Below are 23,348 nucleotides of genomic sequence, written 5' to 3'. Positions count from 1 at the left end.
CAAGGCCTTAGTTTCAGGACAAGTCATATTTTGGGGGGAAACATGGTAGAAAGAAAGAAATAGATAGATGATAGTAAGATAGATAGATAGAAAGAAAGAAATAGATAGATAGAAATAGATAGATAGTAAGATAGATAGAAAGAGAGAAATAGATAATAGATAGATGATAGACAGTTAGACAGAAAGATAAATAGATAGCAAGAAAGGATAGATAGAAATAGATAGATAGTAAGATAGAAAGAGAGAAATAGATAATAGATAGATGATAGACAGTTAGACAGATAGAAAGATAAATAGATAGCAAGAAAGGATAGATAGAAATAGGTAGATAGTAAGATAGAAAGAGAGAAATAGATAATAGATAGATGATAGACAGATAGATAAATATAGCAAGAAAGAAATAATAGATAGAAATGATAGATAGATAGATAGATAGATAGATAGATAGGTAGGTAGGTAGGTAGGTAGGTAGGTAGGTAGGTAGGTAGGTAGGTAGATAGCAAGAAATAAATAATAGATAGAAATGATAGATAGAAGGATAGATAGATAGATGATAGATAGATAGATAGATAGATAGATAGATAGATAGATAGATAGACAGACAGACAGACAGACAGACAGACAGAGACAGACAGAAAGTTAAAAGATAAACAAAAAAGATTTGTAAAATGAAAAAACTCAGGAAAGGAAAAATACAAGAAAGAAAGAAGAGGGGAAAAAAGAAAGAAAAACAGAACCAACTTCCTTTGGTTTCAAAGATACGAACAACAAACACCTCGATCCCTTCACTCTTCACTTTCATCTACATTATTTCCACAGTCCAGCACACCGAAGCTCTCTCTGGCATCTTAGTCCACCAGAGGACTAAGACCGGCCTCCCGAGCCCACCATGGGAGCCGTCACTAAGGCGACCAACTCTGCCGAAGCACCAGTGGGGCTGCCCCCATCAATGCCGAGCAAGATTGGGCCGTGGGTTGCAACAGCAGGCCGGGAGAAACAAAGCTGAAGGTTGCATCAGAGAATCCCAGGAGCAAAGAGGAGGAGGAGGAGGAAATTGTTCCCAACTAGCATTTAACTTGCTCGTCTTGGGAAGGGCCCAGAGCCACATTCCAAGAGATGCGCTTCCTGCCTCCGCGACTTGCGCATTGGCTCAAACCTTGTCACTCCCATGAGAAGAAAGCTTGGGTTGGAAACCAGCAGGAGACAACGCTACCATCAGGGCGCACAAGGGATAAAAATGTGCAGGTGCCCCAGACAATCACTGCTGCTTTGGCCAGTTCTGCTTTGCGCTGCTGCAATGTGCCTTATGTGGGGCCACCCTTGGAGACTACTGGGAAGCCCCACAGGGTTCCAGAATGAAGTTGGGAGGAGGGGGGGTGGGAAAGTGTGAGTTAATAGGACCTCTAGGTTTCCCACTGTCGCCCCTGATTTCAAAACTGGACCTGTGGGTCAGTTTCCTTCCGCAGGTCAAGAGGTTGGTGGGTTGCCACCTCCAAAGCGCTCTGTGGCTTAATATCCGGATAACAACAGAGATATAAAGAAAGACAAAAGAAAGGAAGAAAGACCACAAATGGACAAATATAGACACACAGAGAGATAGAATGAGATGATGGATAGAGATTGATGGATAGAAGACAAATGGATACAAGACAAATAAATAAATAATAAATAAATAGAAAAATAAATGCACTACAATAGCAGAGTTGGAAGGGACCTTGGAGGTCTTCTAGTCCAACCCCCCTGCCTAGGCAGGGAACCCTACACCTCTTCAGACAAATGGCTATCCAACATCTTCTTAAAGACTTCCAATGTTGGGGCATTCACAACACTTGGAGGCAACTTCTGTTCCACTCGTTAATTGTTCTAACTGTCAGGAAATTTCTCCTCAGTTCTAAGTTGCTTCTCTCCTTGATTAGTTTCCACCCATTGCTTCTTGTTCTGCCCTCTGGTGCTTTGGAGAATAGCTTGACTCCCTCTTCTTTGTGGCAGCCCCTGAGATATCGGAACACTGTTGTCATGTCTCCCCTGGTCCTTCTCTTCATTAAACTAGACATACCCAGTTCCTGCAACCGTTCTTGATATGTTTTAGCCTCCAGTCCGCTAATCTAAAACATATGAAGAATGGTTGATAGACAGTCAAATAGATATACTGAGGGGATGGGTAGAAGTGGGGGGCAGATAGACAGACAGCTAGTCAGTCAAATAGGTAGATTGGGTGGATAGATGATAAATTAGAATTAGAATTGATTTTATTTGTAGGCCGCCCTTTTCCCTGAGGGGACTCAGGGCGGCTCACAGAAACCAGGGAGAGGGGAATACAAAACAATACAATACTAAAACAACAACACATAATAAAATAATACACAACATGCATACAACATTCGGGCGGGGCAATGGTCCTTATCCCCAGGCCTGACGGGCGAGCCAGTTCTTCAAGGCTATGCGGAAGGCCTGGACGGTGGAGAGGGTGCGGATCTCTACGGGGAGCTCGTTCCAAAGGGTCGGGGCCGCTACTGAGAAGGCCCTCCTCCTTGTGGTTGCCAGCCGGCATTGGCTGGCCGATGGGATGCGGAGGAGGCCTAACCTATGAGATCTTATAGGCCGTAGGGAGGTAATTGGCAGAAGGCGGTAGGTGATAGATTAGGATAGATAGATAGATAGATAGATAGATAGATAGATAGATAGATAGATAGATAGATAGATAGATAGATAGATAAATAGAAGATAAATAAAATAGATAGATAGATGGATGATATAGATATGGGATAGATAGATAGACAGACAGACAGACAGATAGATGATAGATAGATAGATGGATGATATAGATATGGGATAGATAGATTAGTAGATAGATAGATAGATAGATAGATAGATAGATAGACAGACAGACAGACAGACAGACAGACAATTAGATGCACTGGCTGGATGTGGATGGGGGGATAGATGAGAGACAGATAAGAGAGAGAGGGAGGGAGAGAGAGGGAGGGAGGGTGGATGGATGGATGGATGGGCAGATAGATAAGATAGCACGAAAGACAGGGAATCTCCTACAGACTTCCCCTCCCAATAAAGGAGCTATTGACCTCCATGCTATCGTTTCCTTAGTTTGGTCTACCTTCTAGGGCTGGCGTCTCGACGGGCTCACAGGCCAGCTGCCCTGCTCCAGGCCATACAGCTCAAACCCCTTATTCCTTGGGCAAAGCTACATTAGAGGAAGCACCATCGGAATCTGGCAGGAAAGGGGGATGCACCCCCCACTCTTTAAGTCTATCACTTGGTACTCAACCGGAAGGCCCCATGCTGCCCTCCCCTCCCCCCAGCTGGGAATCCTGGGACACGCTGGCCAGAGACAGGGGGGGGGGCAAGAGCTCTTACCGTAACAACCGCGTCTGCTGCCTCTTGCGGATGGATGGGTTGGACTCAAAAACGTGAGGCCGCTTCCTTTTTTTACCGGTGGCCACGGCGGCGGCGGCGGCCATTCCCACCGGCCCTGGGAAGAAAAGAGAGAGCTGAAAGACCCAAGAGAGAAAAGCCAGAGACATTGGAGATCTCTTCTCTATCCGGATGTGGTTGGTGACAGCTCCCATCAGCCCAGTCGTAAAGTGGAGATGATGGTTCCTCAGAAAAGGGGCAAGCTGGCTGGGAATTATGGCAGCTGTCTTCTGAACAAAAGACAGGCAGTCCACGAATTACAACGGTTTGTTTAGTGACCTTTCAAAGTTACAACAGCACTGATGATCGTTTTGCACACTTACGACCGCGGTCACGTGATCAAAATTCATACCCTCGGCAACTGACTCATATTTACGACGATCGCAGTGTCCTGTCTGTGGGTCACGTGTTCCCCTTTTGCAACCTTCTGACGAGCAAAATCAATGGGGAAGCCAGATTCACTTAACAACCATGTGACTAGCTTAATAAATGCAACGATTCACTTAACAATTGTGGCCAGAAATGTTGTAAAATAGTTCCAAATTCACTGAGCAGCTGTCTCATTTAGCAACAGAAATTCTGGGCTCAGTTGAGGCTGTGAGGCAAAGAAAGGTTTTAAGGGAGTTTTGCCCTGCGTTACGATGTTTCTGGCTACAGTTGTTAAGTGAATCGCTGGAGTTGTTCAAGTTAGTAGCCCAGTTGTTAAGTGAACCTGGCTTTCTCATGGAATTTTTGCCTGTCAAAAGGTTGCAAAAGGGGATCAAAGTGACCTTGGGACAGCAACGGTTGTAAGTATGAACCTAGTATTTGAATTTTGATCCCGATCGTGGGTCTGCTACGAAGGTCGTAAGTGTGAAAAACGGCCCTAAGTCACTTTTTTCAGTGCCGTTATAATTTTGAACGGTCTCTAAGCGAACTGTTGTAAGTCAAGGATTTCCCGTGGATGAATAAATGAGCATAGGCTTTTTAAAAAAATGGAAAATAAGGGCAACAGGCCACCTAACCGCACAACTAAACCAGACAGACCAATTATTATTGTTCTGCTGCCCTCTGCAGGCTACGCTTCATCGTTAATGCTTCTGCTTTCAGCAAAATATCCTGAAAAACTCAGACCAAAAATAAAAACAAAAAGGGAATTTTCCTTGCTCCTTTGCAAAATGAATATAGAAAACTGAATATTCCAGTAAGGCGATTTCCAGACAGTTACCAGGTTAAATTGTGTCACTCCCTTCAAGCCATCTTCTCTTTTTGGACTTCTTACACTTTCTAGTATGGGAAAATGGGAGGGGTGGGGGAATTATATGGAGTTGGGTGATATGTAGCCATAACAACATTCTTCTCAGAAAGCCAAGGTCATCCTTTGTCTCTGCACCCGGGCCGGATCTGGATGGGAGGAATCTGTCTTCGTGGCAGTGGGAGATTGGACCATGGGATGGACTTGTGGGTGTGGGGGGCAGGGTCTTGAACGTTCAACTGTAATGATAGATTGATACAGATAGATGATAGGCGACATGATAGATTATAGATAATGAAAAAGATAAATAAATAGTTAGTTAGTTAGTTAGTTAGTTAGTTAGTTAGATAGATAGATAGATAGATAGATAGATAGATAGATAGATAGAAGATTGGTAGAAGATAATGAAAGATGATAGATAGATAGATAGATAGATAGATAGATGATAGACGACATGATAGATTATAGATAATGAAAAAGATAAATAAATAGATAGTCAGATAGATAGATAGATAGATAGATAGATAGATAGATAGATAGATAGATAGAAGATAGGTAGAAGATAATGAAAGATGATGGATTGATACACATAGATAGATGATAATGAAAGAGAAGATAAATAGATAACTAATGAATGATAATTGATACATAAATAGAAGAAAGATAATGATAGATGATAGACATAGATGATAGATAATGAAATAGAAGATACGGTAGATAGATAGATGATAGATAGATAGATAGATAGATAGATAGATAGATAGATAGATAGATAGATAGATAGATCTATAGACAGACAGACAGAGAGAATAGCAATAGCAGTTAGACTTATATACCGCTTCATAGGGCTTTCAGCCCTCTCTAATTACAGAGTCAGCATATTGCCCCCAACAACAATCCGGGTCCTCATTTTACCCACCTCGGAAGGATGGAAGGCTGAGTCAACCCTGAGCCGGTGAGATTTGAACAGCCTAACTGCAGTCAGTTGAAGTAGCCTGCAGTGCTGCATTTAACCACTGCGCCACCTCGGCTCTTTGATGATAGATTGATACACAGATAGATGAAAGTCGATAGATAATGAAAATATAAATATATAGATAGCTAGTGAAAGATAGAAGATAAATAGAAGATAATGAAAGAGATGATAGATTGATACAGATAGATAATGAAAGAGAAAATAGAGATAGATAAATAGATGATAGCTAATGAAAGATAGATAGAAGGTAGATAATGATAGATGACAGACAGACAGACAATGAAAGATAAGATAGAAAGATAATGAAAGATAAGATAGATAGATAGATAGATAGATAGATGAATAAATAAATAAGTAAATAGATGATAGGTAGATAGGTAGAATAGATAGATAGATAGATAGATGAATAAATAAATAAGTAAATAGATGATAGGTAGATTAGATAGATAGATAGATAGAAGATAGATAGATAGATAGATGAATAAATAAATAAATAAGTAAATAGATAGGTAGATAGGTAGAATAGATAGATAGATAGATAGATAGATAGAAAGATAGATAGATGAATAAATAAATAAATAAGTAAATAGATGATAGGTAGATAGGTAGAATAGATAGATAGATAGAAGATAGATAGATAGATAGATAGATAAAACAACAAAACCACAAAATCCAAAGGGCGGCCTTGATCAATCACTGTCAGTTTTCCATGTTTTTAATTTTGAGGGTCTTTGCCAGACCCCTTCCCAGGTCTTGGCTGAATAAGATGTCAAAAAGCAGGAAACTTCAAAAAAAATAAATTGTTGCCACACCCTCTTGAAGGAGGGGGCTGGGAAAGGGTCCTGTGTGCCTCCACCTGCCCTCCCCTGCCTTCACCTGTGTGAAGGGTCCTGTGTGCCGCCACCTGCCTTCTTCTCAAAGAAGGCAGCCAGAAGTCAGCGGAGTCAACCTACCTGCAGCGGCCAGATGGGCGGTCACCTCGTCGGTGGCCGTGGAGTTGAGGATGTCCGAGTCGTCGTAGGACGTGTCCTCGGGCGAAGAGGGGGAATCCTCGTCGGCGCTCAGCATGCTGTGCTCCGTATACGTGGCCACGTGGACCTGCTGGACTTGCTGGGCCACGGCGTGGGCCTCTATGGTTGCCATGTGCTCGGTCTGCGTGACCGTATGTTCCTCCATGAATGGTTACTGCTGCGGGGAAGGAAAGCAGAGGAGGAGGAGGAGGAGAAGCCGTCAGGACCCACCTCACAAACCCTTCGGAGCGCCGGGCCTTCGGCAGAGCTCTCTCCCAGGGGGTTCGCGGCGCGCAACGGCTCATTTCGCGACCGTTCAAAGTTACGACGGCACGGACTTGACGACCTTTCTGGCCACACGCCCGAAGCGAACCCCTGCAGTTTGCTAAGCTAGCGACAGGGCTTCCCCCCCCGTTGATTTCGCGGGTCGGGAGGGTCGCCAGAGGGGGTCGCGCAAGCCCCGGGACTTTGCAACCGTCGTAAGTTCACGCCAGTTGCCAATCATTTGGACCCCGTGAGCGTGGGAATGCTGCAACGGGCGTGCGACAGTCATAAGTCACCCTTTTCAGTGCTGTCGTAACACTGAATGGTCACTAAATGAACTGTTGTAAATCAAGGACCTCCTGTATTATAGATTTTACACATCCTTGGGTTTCTCAGTTTGCTTCCGGGTGCAATTCAAGGTGCGGGTTGCTACTTATAAAGCCCTCCAGGGCATGGGGCCTGGTTACCTGGGGGGAGGGAGGGCGTGTCCGTCTTTGATAACACCTGTCCAGGTAATTTGATCCTGAAGGTTTGGCCCAGGAGGTTCCTTTGATTAAACCATGTTATTTACTAGGATGCTGGAAGCCACTTCCCTTTCTCGGGGTCTGCCATCTGGAAAGTTTTGATTTATTAACGCCCCAAATTGAGGAGCTTGTAAACTACAATAATAATAATAACAACAACAACAACAACAACAACTAACAGAGTTAGGAAAAATTTGAAATCTAAATTGAACGGTGGAAATAGAATCAGGGCCATAAATACCTGGGCAATACCAGTTATAAGATACACAGCTGGTATAGTTAACTGGACACAAGCTGATTTGGACATTTTGGACCGAAAAACCAGGAAACCAATGACAATGCACTACAGTTTACATCCACGTGGTGATACTGATAGACTATACCTGCCCTGAAAATCAGGCGGCAGAGGATTATTACAAGTGAAGCAAACAGTTGAAGAAGAAAAACATGCACTGGCTGATTATTTAAAAGAAAGTCAAGAACATCTATTAATCGAAGTAAAGAACAAAAATCTACTGAAGGCCCAACAGACAAAACAAGAATACAGAAAAGATGTGATAAAATCAAGAATGGAGAGTTGGCAGAACAAAGCACTGCATGGCCAATTTCTGGAAAAAATAAAAGATAAAAGTGGACAGTGAAAAAAATTGGTTATGGTTAACAACAGGTACATTAAAGAAAGAAACAGAGTCACTAATCCTGGCTGCACAACAACAAGCTATCCGCACAAATGCCATTAAGGCCAAAATCGAGAAATCCTCTGATGATGCCAAATGCAGACTTTGCAAAGAAGCTGATGAAACTGTGGATCACATCCTCAGCTGCTGTAAAAAAAAAATCGCAGACTGATTATAAATTGCGGCACAATTCAGTAGCACAAATGATCCATTGGAATTTGTGCAAAAATTATAATATTAAAACAGCAACAAACTGGTGGGAACATCAGCCTGAAAAAGTCACCAAATATCAGATGGCCAAGAACTTGTGGGATTTCCGTATACAAACGGACAAAATACTGGCGCATAATACACCAGACATCACACTGGTTGAGAAAAACAAGGTTACAATCATAGACATCTCAATACCAGGTGATAGCAGGGTCGAGAAGAAAAATCGCAAGATACCAGGACTTAAAAATTGAAATTCAACGACTATGGCACAAACCAGCAGTGGTAATTCCAGTGGTAATCGGCACGCTGGGTGCTATTCCAAAAGCACTGGAATTACATTTAAAACAGTTAAAAATTGACGAAATCACCATCAGTCAAATGCAAAAAGCCGCACTGCTTGGATCTTCACGCATATTACGAACATACGTTAGGATGTCCTAGGCCCCTGGGTGGGGCCCGACTAGTAACCAATGCCAAATCCGGCGAAACAACTGGCTGCTGTGATACAATTCTGTTGTTGCTTTATAATACTAATACTAATACTAATAATAAAAGCTATGCATAGCCAATACTTGAAAAGTATTGAAGGCAAAGCTGACCAAAAGCTAACTTGGAACTGGTTAAGATCAGGAGCACTGAAAAAAGAAACAGAAGGCTTTATTTTGGCAGCTCAAGAACAAGCCTTAGCCACAAACTGCATGAAGGCAAAAATTCAACATGTTACCACCAACAGCAAATGTCGCCTCTGTAATGAGAAAGACGAGACAGTCGACCACTTGATCAGTGGGTGCAGCAAAATTTCACAAACTGACTACCTACAACGCCATGACCGTGTTGCTAAGGTCATTCACTGGAAATTGTGCCAAAAAGTTTGGATTTGAGTACAGCAAAAACCACTGGGACCATCAGGTTGAGAAGGTTTTAGAGAATGAGAAAGTCAAGATCTTGTGGGACTTCAGAATTCAGACTGACAGGCACTTGGCCCACAACACACCTGACATAACAATAATTGAAAAGAAAAAAGTATGGTTCATTAACATTGCAATACCTTACATTGAAGATAAACAGCAAGAAAAAATCACAAAGTACCGGGACTTGCAAATTGAAGTTGAGTGACTGTGGAAAAAGAAATCGTGTGTTGTTCCGATTGTAATTGGAGCCCTTGGAGCAATACCCAAAGGGCTACCTCGCTATTTGGAAAATTTAAATTTATCAGACTTTAACATTCTGATTCTACAAAAAACCACCCTACTTGGAACAGCTTATATCCTCCGACGTTACCTTAACAGTTCCTAGGTCCTTGGTTAGGACTCGAGCTGTTGAGCTACCCACCAGCCCCAAAGGCTGTGAATCTCACCAAAGATTAACCACAGAATATAGGTAGTCCTTGACTTGTGGCCACGATCAGCATCCTCTTTTAACGACCCCATAATCCCTTGCAAGGTGGAGTCTGGGCAACTGAATGGAGCTAGCAGTGTTTTCATGGCCGGATGCCGTTGCCTGTCGCCAATGCGGAGTTTTGTTCGGCAGATACATTCTCATTGTGTCCAGAGAGAAATATCTGCCTCTACCTAGGATCGAATGCACAGCCTCTTGATTGTGAGCGCTACCTCTAGGCCACAATGAAACCCAAAATTTCCGTTGACAAGTAAGACAGTGGAACAGCTTGCCTCTAGAAGTCGTGGGAACTTCCATCACTGGAGGCTTTCAAGAACAGACTGGGTAGCCATTTGTCAGAAATGGTGTAGGGTCTCCTGCTTGAGCAGGGGGTTGGACTAGAAGACCTCCAAGGTCACTAAACAAATGGTTCTAAGTCAAGGACTATCTATATATGAAACATTAGCTATCCTAGCCACTGTACTGGTAGTCCTCTACTTACAACCACAATTGAGCCCACAATTTCGGTCGCTAGAGTGAGATACTTGTTGAGTGAATTCCCTCCCACCCACCCACCCCCTGTTTTACCACCTCTCATGCCACGGTTGTTAAGTGAAACAATGCATTTGTGAAATTAGTAACACGGCTGTTAAGTGGATCTGCCTTCCCCATGGATTTTACTTGTCATAAGGTCGCAAAAGGGGATCACGTGACCACGGGGAGTCTGCAAATGGTCATAAGTGTGAAAAACAACCCTCTCACTTTTTCAGGGCCGTCGTAACTTTGAACGGCCCCCGAGTGAGCTGTTGTAAGTCGAGGACTGCCTTTATGTGGGAACGAAAGCAGAGCCTTCATTTATGGCGGGGTGGGGAATTCAAATCCTGCCCCTGGGTCTTTGCAACAGCTTCTCCCAACTTCTTGGAAGTCCTTATCAGCCCGGAGCAGGCTGGGTTTTGCCCAAGGCGGGAGGGAGTTTTGCAAAAAAAAAAAGATAACAATTCAAATTTAAACGCTTAAGCAAGGCCTATTGCGTTGCCTTATATATAAAGAAGCCCTTGACTTACAACAGTTCATTTAGTGACCGTTCAGAGTTACGACGGTTCTGGAAAAAAGTGACTTATGGCCATTTTTCACAGGTCCCAACGGCCAGGTCCCAACGGTTACACGAACTCTGCTTTGAACTTTTCGGAAGGGAAAGTGCAATAAAAAGGGGAAATAAGTATTTTAGATGTTGATTGGACTTTAATGCACGGGGCTAAGGACCAGTTCTTGCTATGCAGGCATTCCTCGACTTACAACGGTTTGTTTAGTGACCATACAAAGTTACAACGGATGTTTGTTATTTTATTTCTTAGATTTTTTTTTTAATCCTGCTTTATAGGTAACTTCAAGGCAACGAACGTACCTAATGCAGGGAGTCCTCAACTTACAGCGCTTCACTTAGTGACCAAAGTCACGACGGCACTCTAAGAACTGGCTTATGACCGTTTTTCACCCTTATGACCATACTGTGCGTGAAAAGCGGTCATGAGTCACTTTTTTCAGTGCTGTTAACTTTGAACGGTCATTAAGCGAGTTGTTGTAAGTCAAGGACTACCTGTATTGTATTTTGTGACGGGATCGGAGAACTGTTTACACCTGGAGCAGGAGTCTGAGAAACCAAACCAAACCAACACATTTTAAGTTTGCATCGCTAGGGAGAGGGACTTTCACCCTCCGAATCGCCTGCACAGAAATCCAAATTCGGATGAGATCTTCCTTTCTATATTTTGAGTGGTGCCGTGGCCTAGAGCTGGAGCTCTCCCCTCACAATCGGGAGGCTGTGAGTTCGATCCTAGGTAGAGGCAGATATTTCTCTCTTTCCGGGCACAAGGGAGAATATATCTGCTGAACAAAAACTCCGCACTGGTGACAGGAAAGGCATCGGGCCAGTAAAACACACTGCCCCATTCCATTGCCCAGAGTCCACCCCGCAAGAGATTACAGCAGTGATGTCACAATCGCATCGTCATTGTGGTTTCACATGACGTTTCGGAACTTCCTCCCCCTTCACTAAACCGGGTGTCGGGGGGGGGGGGGGGGCAGCATGTGACACGTCGGGCCCACGGGCCGCAAGTTTGATACCCCTGAATTATATGGTCGTTAAAAGAGGATGATCCTTTCTATATTTGCCAAAATAAGGGGTCAGCGGTCTCCTGGGTGAGCAGATGGCCGATGTTTATACCACCCTGCCGGACAAAATGGACATTTTTAAAAAAAATCAAAGCCTTATACACGTGGTGCCTACCCGATTTGCCTCCTGTCCCAATATAATCCCCGAAAAACCAGCCACGCAAGAGGCCAGCTGCAATCCCCGCATTTGGAGAACAGCTGCAGCCTTCATTCTTCTAAGCCTATTACGATAAATGGGCTTCCCCCCCCTCCCCACCTTCTCAGATCCACTGGAGCAGTTCTTACACCCCCCCCCCCCCCAAAAATCAAATCTCTTACTGATATCTCCTTTTCTCAAATATTCAAAGGCTATCAGCTGCGGCTGATTCAAGGCTGGCTGGGATGGATTATTATAAAGTGGGATCAATCCCACCGTGTTTCCAAATCTCCCGTATGGGGAGCCACAAGGAATTTGGGGTTTTAATTGCTCTCGAGAGCTTCCGAGCTGTATTTTATATTACTTTATAACTCAATAAAAATGTTTAATGTGGGGGGGGGGGCGGGAAAGAGAGTTTCTGAGTTTGAATTTTTTTTTTCCTACTAAATTCTACGGGCTGGGATCCTCTGGGATCTGTCTGCGGGAGGCAGAGGGTGATTTTCACACGCTTCCTGGCTCAAGTCATGAGGTTTGTGTGTTGAGGCAAAGAGGAGAGGAAATATGATTCACGATGCCAAATCCCTCTGGCAAGATGCTGAGAGAAAGATGGCATAGCCTGTTCTAAAGGCCCGGCGTCACAACGGGACCCTTCCCCATGAACTGGGCCGGGAGGCGGGTGCAATCGATGGTGGGATGTGGGGGGGGGGGGGTAAGGAGAATTAGTTTCCCAATAAAGTGCACTAAAGCGCTGATTTGTGGAGAAGAGAATATTAGTGGCTCAGGACAGAAGAGTGAGGTCCTTGGTGGTCTCTAAACTTGATGGCTTTTCGCAGACGTTTCATGACCCAACTAGCTAGCACTATCAGTTTGTGGAGGGGGAAAAGGGAGCGGGAGGGACTTGGAGCATTCTGAGCCTGGCGGTTTTCTTGCAGATGTTTCACAACCCAGCTAGGTAACGTCGACAGTGTTGCAGGGAGTGAGGCTTAGAAAGTGGTGTAGAAGGGAAAGGGAGGAGGAGGGGGTCCTTGGTGCTCTCTTGAGCCTAGGGGTTTTCTTGCTGACGTTTCGTAACCCAGCTAGGTAACGTCGACAGTGTTGCAGGGAGTGAGGCTTAGAAAGTGGTGTAGAGTGGAGGGGGAGGAAGAGGGACTGTGGGGTCCTTGGTGCTCTCGAGCCTAGGGGATAACCCAGCTAGGGAACATCATCAGTGCTACAGGGAGTGGGGTTTGTGGAAGGGAGAAGGAAGAGGTGAGGCGGAGGAAGAGGATGACTGTGTGGTCTTTGGTGTCCTATGAACTTTGTGGGGTTTTTTTGCAGGTGTCTCATGACCCAACTAGAGAACATCATCAGTGCTAGGAGGAGTGGGACTTGCGGAGAGGAGAATGACGACAATGACTGTGGGGTCCTTGGTGCTCCCTGTACTGGATTATTTTCCTGCAGGCATTTCACGACCCAACTAAGTAACGTTATCAGTTGTAAAAAGGAGTGATTTTATATATAAGCTCCTGCTAGCACTGATGATGTTCCCCAGCTGGGTAATAAAACGCCTGCAAGCGAACAACCCACCAAGGGCCTCACAATTTGGGAAGAGCCATCCGATAACCACCCTTGGCGCCCCCCCCCCACTCCTCACAATGGTGCCAGCCTGGTTAATTTTGTAACCAGCAAGCAAGAAGACTAGAATAGCAATTTGGAATCCTTCCGGGATGGAGAAATAAATGGATGCCCCCCTTGATATCGGATAAATTGTATACTAATCCGCCTTCCCGGGAACAAAGTCTTCCAACTCCTCTTCACAGCTGATGAAATGTCAAGGAAAGCTGGAGAACAAATTAAGTCCCAGGAATGAAATGGGCTTAAAAAAAACAACCACCATCTCTTGCTTTTTAAAAGAATGATACGCTCCTGTATCTATCTATCTTTCTCTTTATCTGTATATGTATCTATGTATCTATCTATGTATCTACCTACCTACCTACCTACCTATCTATCCCATATCTCTATCTTCCATCCATCCATCCATCCCATATCTATACCTTCCATCCATCTATCCATCTATCTATATCTTCCATCCATCCATCCATCCCATATCTCTATCTTCCTTCCATCCATCCCATATCTATACCTTCCATCTATCTATCTATCTATCTATCTATCTCTATATCTTCCATCCATCCATCCATCATCTATCTACCTATCATCCATCTATTTATCTATCATCTATCTATCTATCTATCTTATCCCATATCTATCTTCCATCCATCCATCCATCCATCCATCATCTACCTACCTATCATCCATCTATTTATCTATCATCTATCTATCTATCTATCTATCCCATATCTATATCTTCTATCTATCTATCTATCTATCTATCTATCTATCTATCTATCTCTCTCTATCTTCCATCCATCCATCCATCCCATATCTCTATCTTCCTTCCATCCATCCATCCATCCCATATCTCTATCTTCCATCTATCTATCTATCTCTATATCTTCCATCCATCCATCATCTATCTACCTATCATCCATCTATCTATCTATCTATCTATCTATCTATCTATCTATCTTATCCCATATCTATCTTCCATCCATCCATCCATCCATCCATCCATCCATCCATCCATCATCTATCTACCTATCATCCATCTATTTATCTATCATCTATCTATCTATCCCATATCTATATCTTCTATCTATCTATCTATCTATCTATCTATCTATCTATCTATCTATCTATCTATCTATCTATCTCTATCTTCCATCCATCCATCCATCCCATATCTCTATCTTCCTCCCATCCATCCATCTATCCCATATCTATACCTTCCATCTATCTATCTATCTGTCAGCTTCTGCCTTGCTGTTGCTTCAGCTGCCATGAAACGGGGAGGGAGGGCTGGTATTTGGGAGGGGTTAATTGATGTGCTGGAGGAATCTTCTAGGATGTTCGAGATGCTCGGATGGCGCATGCGTGAGAGCTTCCCGCGTAGATTAACGGCCTCGACATTCCATCTTCGTGATGCCTGTTTGAAGTTATCTCACACCTGACACTTGAAGGACTTATGATTGGCCTGGAGCTATGATCCTAAGGGGTGGAGAATGGACTATTCTATATATCATTCGCTTTCGCGCCTAATTAAGTAGACTTTGCTTCGCAACTGCTTGCTTACCATTTATAATTAGTAAAAGTACTTTGGATTTCCAATCCATGGAGTCTCTTAAGTCTTTCTTTCCTAATTATGTAATGGAGTGATGTTGACACTATCTATCTATCTATCCCTATCTATATCTTCCATCCATCCATCCATCCATCCATCCATCATCTATCTACCTATCATCCATCTATTTATTTATCTATTTATTTATCTATTTATTTATCTATTTATCTATCTATCTATCTATCTATCTATCTATCTATCCCATATCTATATCTTCCATCCATCCATCCATCAATCCATCATCTATCTACCTATCATCCATCTATTTATCTATCATCTATCTATCATCTATCAATCTATCTATCTATCTATCTATCTATCTATCTATCTATCTATCTATCTATCTATCTATCCCATATCTATATCTTCCATCTATCTTCCATCTATCAATCTATCAATCTATCAATCTATCAATCTATCTATCTATCTATCTATCTATCTATCTATCTATCTATCTATCTATCTATCTATCTACCTACCTACCTACCTACCTACCTACCTACCTACCTACCTACCTACCTACCTATCATCCATCCATCTATCTTTTTTTCTCTATCTCCATATATCCATATGTATATATCTATATATTATGTAGTATTTGCTTCCTCCCATAATTGGGGCATACCAGGGGTTGTGACTTTAAATATATATCTATATATTATATATCTATATCTATATATTCCAATAATAGTCTCCCTCACACCAATCTTCAGCCAGGCAGAACTGAAAAAAGATGAATTCCTGAATTTTTGCCCGAAGGGTCTCTTCCACAAGGCAAATAAAATTCAAAATAAACGCCTTTTCCAAGGGATTTAACCTTTTTTCCCATCGGGAAAGTGGGGTCAAAGACACCCCAAATCCTACTTAGATTCCTTTGGTCTTTTCTGCATCACAGGCCTCCCAGAACGACCAAAATAAATACAGATCCACCCTTGGGTGGGATTTAACTTCCTTCCCCCCCTCCACTCAGAAAGTGGGTTCCCCCCCCCAAGATCCATCCATATCTTCGTTCAAGAGATTCCAGAGATCGATTTGAGAAACCGATTCCAGTAGCTCCTTTTCCCGTCCACACCTTGTACAGGTAACGCTCCACTTCTAACCATCTGTTTAGCGATGAGTTACACCCGCCCTGAGGAAAAGTGCCTTATGACCGTTTTTCCACACTTACGACTACAGCCATGGACATGGCCACGCGATTTACATTTAGAGCTCGGAAACGGATCCATATTTATGATCATGTGGGGTCACATGATCCCCTTTTGCAACTTTCTGACAAGCAAAGTCAATGGGGAAGCTGGACCAAATGGGTTTACTGATTTGTCCACGGCGGTGAGTCACTTAATAAGTGTGGCTAGGAAGGTCGTAAAATGGGGCAAAACTCACTTAACGGCTGTCTGACTTATCAAGGGAAATTTGGGGCTCAACTGTGATGTCAGTCAAGGCTTAGCTGTCCTGAAAGGCGTAAAAAAAGCTTTGTGGGCTATAATAGAAAATAAAAAATAGAATAAAGAATAGAAGAGAATATTTGAACAGAATAAAGAATAGAATTTTAAAAATAGAGTAAAGAATAGAAGAGAGTACATTAGAAGAGAATATTAGAATAAAGTATGGAAAATAAAAAGAATAAAGTATAGAAAAAATGAATAACATAGAAATTAGAACAGAACAACATCAGAAGAGAATATTAGAATAGAATGAATAAAGAACAGAAAATAAAAAATAGAACAAAATAGAATGGATTATTAGAAAAGAAAATTAGGATAGATAAAGGATAGAAAATAAAAAGAATAAAGGATAGAAAAAAATAGAATAACATAGAAATTAAGAATAGAACAAATAATCAGGAGAGAATATTAGAATAGAATGAATAAAGAATAGAAAATAAAAAATAGAACAAAATAGAATGATTAGAAAGAATATTAGAATAAAGGATAGAAATAAAAAGAATAAAGTATAGAAAAAATAGAATAACATAGAAATTAAGAACAGAACAAATAATCAGAATATTAGAATAGAATGAATAAGAATAAAAAATAGAACAAATAGAAGTAATGGATTATTAGAAAGAATATTAGAATAAGGATAGAAAATAAAAAGAATAAAGGATAGAAAAAATAGAATAACATAGAAATTAAGAACAGAACAAATAATCAGGAGAGAATATTAGAATAGAATGAATAAACAGTAGAAAATAAAAAAATAGAACAAAATAGAATTAATGGATTATTAGAAAAGAATATTAGAATAAAGGATAGAAAATAAAAAGAATAAAGGATAGAAAAAATAGAATAACATATAAATTAAGAACAGAACAAATAATCAGGAGAGAATATTAGAATAGAATGAATAAACAGTAGAAAATAAAAAAATAGAACAAAATAGAATTAATGGATTATTAGAAAAGAATATTAGAATAAAGGATAGAAAATAAAAGAATAAAGTATAGGAAAAAAAACTATAAAATAGAATTAGGAATAGAACAGAATATTAGAGTAGAATTAAGGAATTTTTTTAGAAGAGAACAGAAGTCGGAAGGAGGGACCTTGGAGGTCTTCTAGTCCACCCCCTGCTCAAGCAGGAAACCCATAGGGCCTAGACCATTCCAGGTTGTGGCTCTCTTGAACAGACCAGCAGAAAAACCAGGAAACGGGGTGGGCGCCCGGGAACCCCCTTTTCTGAAACCCCCAATTCCCATTGAAAAGCATCCAATGTGGCTGAAGGCAGCTGAAAGGTGGGGTGCAAATCCCCTCCAACGGCGCCAGCTTTCAGCAGTCAGAGCCTCCCACCACTTCCAGGCATAGGACAGGAGACCTGTGGCTCCCGGAAGCCGGCGCCATTGGGGGGGAAATGGTGGGGGGGGGGGGGCAAAAAGGCATTATATATTATTATTATTTTGGCAAGTCATGTGGGGGGCAGCGGATGGGTCGACTCGGACGGAAACAAAACGAGGCTTTCCGGGCGTCTCCCGGCGCGGGTAACTCGGGCCAGGCTCCCCCGCGCCTAGACCGGGCCGCGGGCCTCGGATGATGGGCGATGGAGTGCGGGCCTGAGGCCTAGCGCGGCCTGGCCTGGCGGGCGAGGCGGGAGGGCGGGGTGGGGGGTGTGGGGGGGGGGGTTGCGCGCGCGGCGGGCGAGGCGGGCGGGGCGGGCGGGCGAGGCGGCGCGGGGGGCCCCCGCCTTGCTGCGGGCTGCGCCGGGTCTGGCGCGCGGCGAGTGAGGAGCTGCTGGGAGATTGCGCGGTAGGACACTCACCTCAGAGCGGCTGCGCTGCAGCGGGCCTGCGCCGTGGAGCCGCCGCCGCCGCCGACAGCCAGCCAGCCGGCCAGGCAGGAAGACGAGGCAGCGGGGGCGGAGGAGGAAGACGGGCGGGAGGGAGGCGGCGGCGGCGGCGGCGACGAGGATGACGGCCGCGAAGGAGTGAGCGGGCGGCACGGCGGGCGGGCGGGAGAAGGAGGAGGAGGAGGCAGCGCGGGCGCGCGCACCGCTGGCCGCTAGCTCGAGACTGAGTGTCGGCCGCGCGCGCGAGCCAGCGAGGCCGGGCCTGCCTGGTTGCGTCCTCTGAGGAGAAAAATCACACAGACAGACGCGCGCACATAAAACACCCCAGCGCTACTCGAGGCCAGGCTCGGGCCTAACCGCGGGCGGGAAAGGGAGTCCTGCTGTGGCGGGAGCGGCAGCAGGCCGGAGGGGAGGGGGGGAGGGGGAGAGGAGGAGTGGGGGGAGGACGCAGGACGTGAGCGGAGGGCCCGCGCCGCCATGATGGGAAGGTCATGAAGGGAATAAGGGAGGGGGAGGGAAGGCGCCGCGCTCCATCGGTCGGGGCCCGGTGGAGGGAGGCGGAGGCGGCCGCGAGGTTGTTGAGGGAGGGAAGCGGAGGAGGGTTTGTTTTATGGGGGAGGGTAGCGACCCGTGGAGCGGCCTCGTAAGGCGAGGGTGGTGGGGCAGCCATCTTGAGGAGGTGGGAGGCGGCTTCCTGTGTTTGGCGGACATCTTGGGAGGGTGAATGGCGGCTTGCGGGTTTTCTGTGCGGCGGACATCTTGGGGAGGTCTACTGCCGGAAGCATCGCCATGTTGGGGAGGTCTTGGCGGAAAAGCGCCGTTCCTTCCTGTGCGGGAGGTCCGCTCCGGCCTTGACGTTGGGTAGGGAAGGGGGGGGGGCGGGGAAAAGTTGCCCCTCCAGGGCGCCTAGGATCACAAGACCTATCATTCTGACCACCCTGGAACCGAAACTGTATTGGTTCCTAGGGAAGGTTGAGTGCTGTCCCCTGCAGACCCAGACAAAAGTCTTCCGCAATATAGCTAGTCCTCGACTTACAACAATTCGTTTAGTGACCAAAGTTACAACGGTGCTGAAAAAACAAGACTCGTGACATTTTTCATACTTAAGGACTGTTGCAGCAGGTCCCATAATTTATATTTGGATGCTTGACGACTGACTCACATTTATGACGGTCGCAGTAGTATCCCAGTGTCGTCTTTACAACGTTCCGACAAGCAATGTCAATGGGGAAACCAGATTCACTTAACAACCGCTGATTAACAGCTGGAGTGATTCAGTCAAGAAATGTGGGCAAGGCCCACTTGACAAATTTCCTCGCTTAGCAACATGCATTCTGGGCCCAATTGTGGTTGTAAGTAGAGGACTGCCTCTAGGCGAAAGCTGCTGGGTTCACACAAGGTGCCAATCCACCAGGTTGGCATGGTGTGAATGCAGCAGTGCCAACCCACCTGGAGTTGAGTCAGTACCCCAGAATCAGCCAATGCAGGAGTCCAAAGCTGCTTCAGTGACTGGGTCTTTGTAGAGGACCATTTGATGTGTTAATAAATACCTATTGATGCAGTTATTCTCATTGTGTTTCCTTTGTCATTGTCTATTATTCTTATTAGTTTACTTCATCTTTCTTCATTTTGGTATGGTAAGCCACCTAGAGTAACCCCAAAGTGAGATAGGAAAGCAAATATTTTAATAAACCAATAGTAAGTAAATAAGCTTACCAAAACTCTCGTGACGACTTCTTTAGACTCTCAAAAGATTTTAATGGTCTTTGCAGTTACCTGGTTTGAGTCATCAGATGCGTTTTATTTTTCCATTGCGGCTTTTCAGCTCAGTTTCGGGCTAAACATTTCAGTAAATCTGACCGAGTATTTTCACCCTGACAAATGATCTTCCTGGAATGGCTGCTCTCTGTAAGGCTGCCGTTCCCACCATCCCCCCCCCCCCCCCGGCAAAATCCCAGTTGGAATTTGGGAAAAACGGAACTTGGGAGGCTGTGGGAATCACTTATCACCTCACAGCTTGCTTTGCGGAAATGTTGAGGCAGGCATTACGGCCAGCAAGCCTCAGCAATCCTCATTTCTAGAGATGCCTGTACAGCAGATTAAGCAGCCCAACCAAAATACCTGTCTGCCTATTGGCAGTAGCCCAGGCAAGGTAATATTGGGGACTTGGGGGACCATTATTAGTGGTTTCCTTAAAACAGCGGTTCCCAACTTGGCAACTTTAAGACTTGTGGACTTCAACTCCCAGAATTCTCCAGCCAGCAGAGTTGAAGTCCACAAGTCTTAAAGTTGCCAAGTTGGGAACCACTGCCTTAAAAGTACAGGCAGTCCTCGACTTACAACAGCTCATTTAGCAGACAAAGTCATGATAACAGTAAAAAAAAAAAACTTACTGTATGACCGTTTGTTCACACTTAAATGACCACTGTAGCATCCCCTTGGTTGCGTGATCAAAATTCAGGCGCTTGGCAACGGACTCACATTTATGACAGTCACATCCGTCCCAGAGGGGTGTGTGTGTGTGGTGTGTGTGACATGATGCCCTTTTTGCGACCTGACGAGCAAAGTCGATGGGGAAGCCGGATTCACTTAACACCGTGTTACTAATTTAACGAGTGCAGTGATTCGCTCAACAATTGTGGCAAGAAAGGTCCGGAAAAAAGGGGCAAAACTCACTTCACTGTCTCGCTTAGCAACAAACGTTTGGGCTCATTGCAGTTATAAGGCGAGGACTGCCTATATATGTGTGTGTGTGTGTGCAATTTTTCTTGTTACTAAAATGTCCATATTTTTATATACACTTTCGAACTGGCTGTGCTGACAAATAGGTCTTGGCAAAGAATCATTTTTGAAAAAATAAAATAATGCCAATCAGGTTGTCAGAAATACAGCTGCTAATTGTTGGCTTTCTATCTTGAAGGATCAAACGCTCTAATAAAACGTTATACTTGCACTTCAACTGTGGGTTATGTATGCTTCTCTGGTGTATTAATCAGTGCCCAGCTTTATGGTTACTAGGAGAAGCTAGTAGTGCCAGGGCAGACCTTGACTGAAAGGACTTCTAGTGCCAGTCCACCCTGCCCTCCATTAGCTGGACACACAAGAGGCTGCAATGGACTGCCCCAAAAAGCTTTGAAAAGCATTCAAACTCCTGTATTCAAGAATCAACAGTGGTTGAAGTTTTATTACCTCCAAACACTTTTTACATGTAAAAATAATAATAATAATAATACAGATAGGAAATTAAGTTAACAATGAATAATACCTTAAATATTTTGCTTCTCAGCTTTTGCATTTTCTATATTTCCTAGAAGTTGGCCTGTTCCCAGTTTGTGGAATAGCACCGCACCCTTATAGGAGAAATCTCAAAAGCAAAAACACTCTTTGCATTGAGGCCGTTGCAGAGTAAACAGCCTGCAACTTGCGGCCTTTTAACAATAAAAACCCAATTTTTTTTTTTTGTCTACTTAAAAGAGAAACCCCAGAAGTTTGGTCCTGGGGTTCAGAGCAGGCAGGGAACACCAAAAAAAAAGCAAAAACACATCAGCACCGGAAGCCTCATGTATCTCTTAATCCAAAATAGCGAATGTGGGGAGGGGGGTTCTGTGTTACTTGTGCCTACCCTGATAACCAAAGGCAGCCCTGCCAAAGGAAGTTTCTTCAGAGCGTGGGGAAGCTTGTCTGTTTTCCATTTTACCTGCTGGCCTTGCAATAAAAGAAGAGACAGGTAGAGAAGCCACGGTGCTTGTAATGAAGTCGCTCGGCTCTTAAGTTCAGTCTCCCTGGGGAGGTTTGCAGAGACCCAACACTTTTAAGACGGGAGTAATCATGGCAACTTTTAAGACTTGTGGACTTCAACTCCCAGAATTCCTCAGCCAGCAAAGCTGGCTGAGGAATTCTGGGAGTTGAAGTCCACAAGTCTTAAAAGCTGCCACGGTTAGAGACCCCTGCTTTAGGATATTGCAAGTTAGATACCTAACTGGCCATTAAAAGCCACCTGTTTCTTCACCTTGTTAGACCACTGGACCACTATCCATCTCCAAGCCGTCTTTCTTTTTGTCCCAATCTGCTAGCTTCCACTTCCTTCTCCAGGTTAACTTCTTTTGTGGGGCAACTTCTTAAAAACTTCTTCCCCCCTCCTTCCAGCCTCACTTGCTTCCAAAACGCTAGCAAAAAATGGCACCAATCAAACAGACAAGAAATGTCTTAACAGCTTTTCAATATTCACGTTTGGGGATTCTGTACAGAGATCCTTAAAACCTTTTGTGCCCGGAAGCTGTTAGGATACAGAATCCCCAAACATTTAATACGAAAATTCAAAAACCTTTTTTAAAATAATAAAAAACTTGTGGATAACCTACAACACAAACAAAACAGCCTGTTTGGATGAAGACCAGAAGAAAAAGACCAGAAATAAACAGGGAAGGGGTTGCAATAGTGATGAGCCAGACACAAATCAGCAACCTGGCCTGTGTTGTGCGCAGAAAGGAATGCCGTGCAGGCGATACGACACGGGTCAAAAGCAGATACAGGGAAGGAGTACAGGCCTCCCGATGCCGCATTTTTCCCACTAGGAAAGTGCAAATCGAACGGCCCAAGTGGCAGGCGATGCACCATGCCAAAAAACGGAGGCGTGTGAGCAAGGCAGGGTCCTTAAAAGTGTTAAGTTGGCCGCCGCAACCATCCCACTTGGGTGTCTCGGAAGTTGCGCTGATATTGTGACACCCTACAACCTGTGTGGTTCCCCAGGGGCTGGTCTCTGAATCGGCTAAGGCCCAGGAGCCTTATCGCCAATCGATACGGAGGATGACGCTTGGCGCGTCAACTGGAC

At 44.2% G+C, this 23,348-nt stretch overlaps 1 protein-coding gene across 1 annotated transcript in view; it reads right to left on the bottom strand.

The window, feature by feature from the left end:
- Positions 1 to 18,683, bottom strand: part of NRF1 (nuclear respiratory factor 1) — a gene marked incomplete at its 3' end in the record, with an annotated part of 35,659 nt that extends 16,976 nt beyond the window's left edge. The window contains exons 1-3 of the mRNA XM_032238509.1: positions 18,491 to 18,683; positions 6,596 to 6,827; positions 3,376 to 3,490 (exon numbers count right to left, since the gene is read on the bottom strand). Of these exons, the coding sequence (XP_032094400.1) occupies positions 3,376 to 3,490; positions 6,596 to 6,818 (338 nt within the window). The remainder of the gene's footprint in view (positions 1 to 3,375; positions 3,491 to 6,595; positions 6,828 to 18,490) is intronic.
- Between the last annotated feature and the right edge of the window lie 4,665 nt (positions 18,684 to 23,348).

This window comes from Thamnophis elegans, unplaced genomic scaffold (genome assembly GCF_009769535.1).
Source record: "Thamnophis elegans isolate rThaEle1 unplaced genomic scaffold, rThaEle1.pri scaffold_261_arrow_ctg1, whole genome shotgun sequence".
Classification (NCBI taxonomy): domain Eukaryota; kingdom Metazoa; phylum Chordata; class Lepidosauria; order Squamata; family Colubridae; genus Thamnophis; species Thamnophis elegans.
Note: the sequence above shows the minus strand (reverse complement) of the source record. Positions and strands in the feature narration are given on the sequence as shown.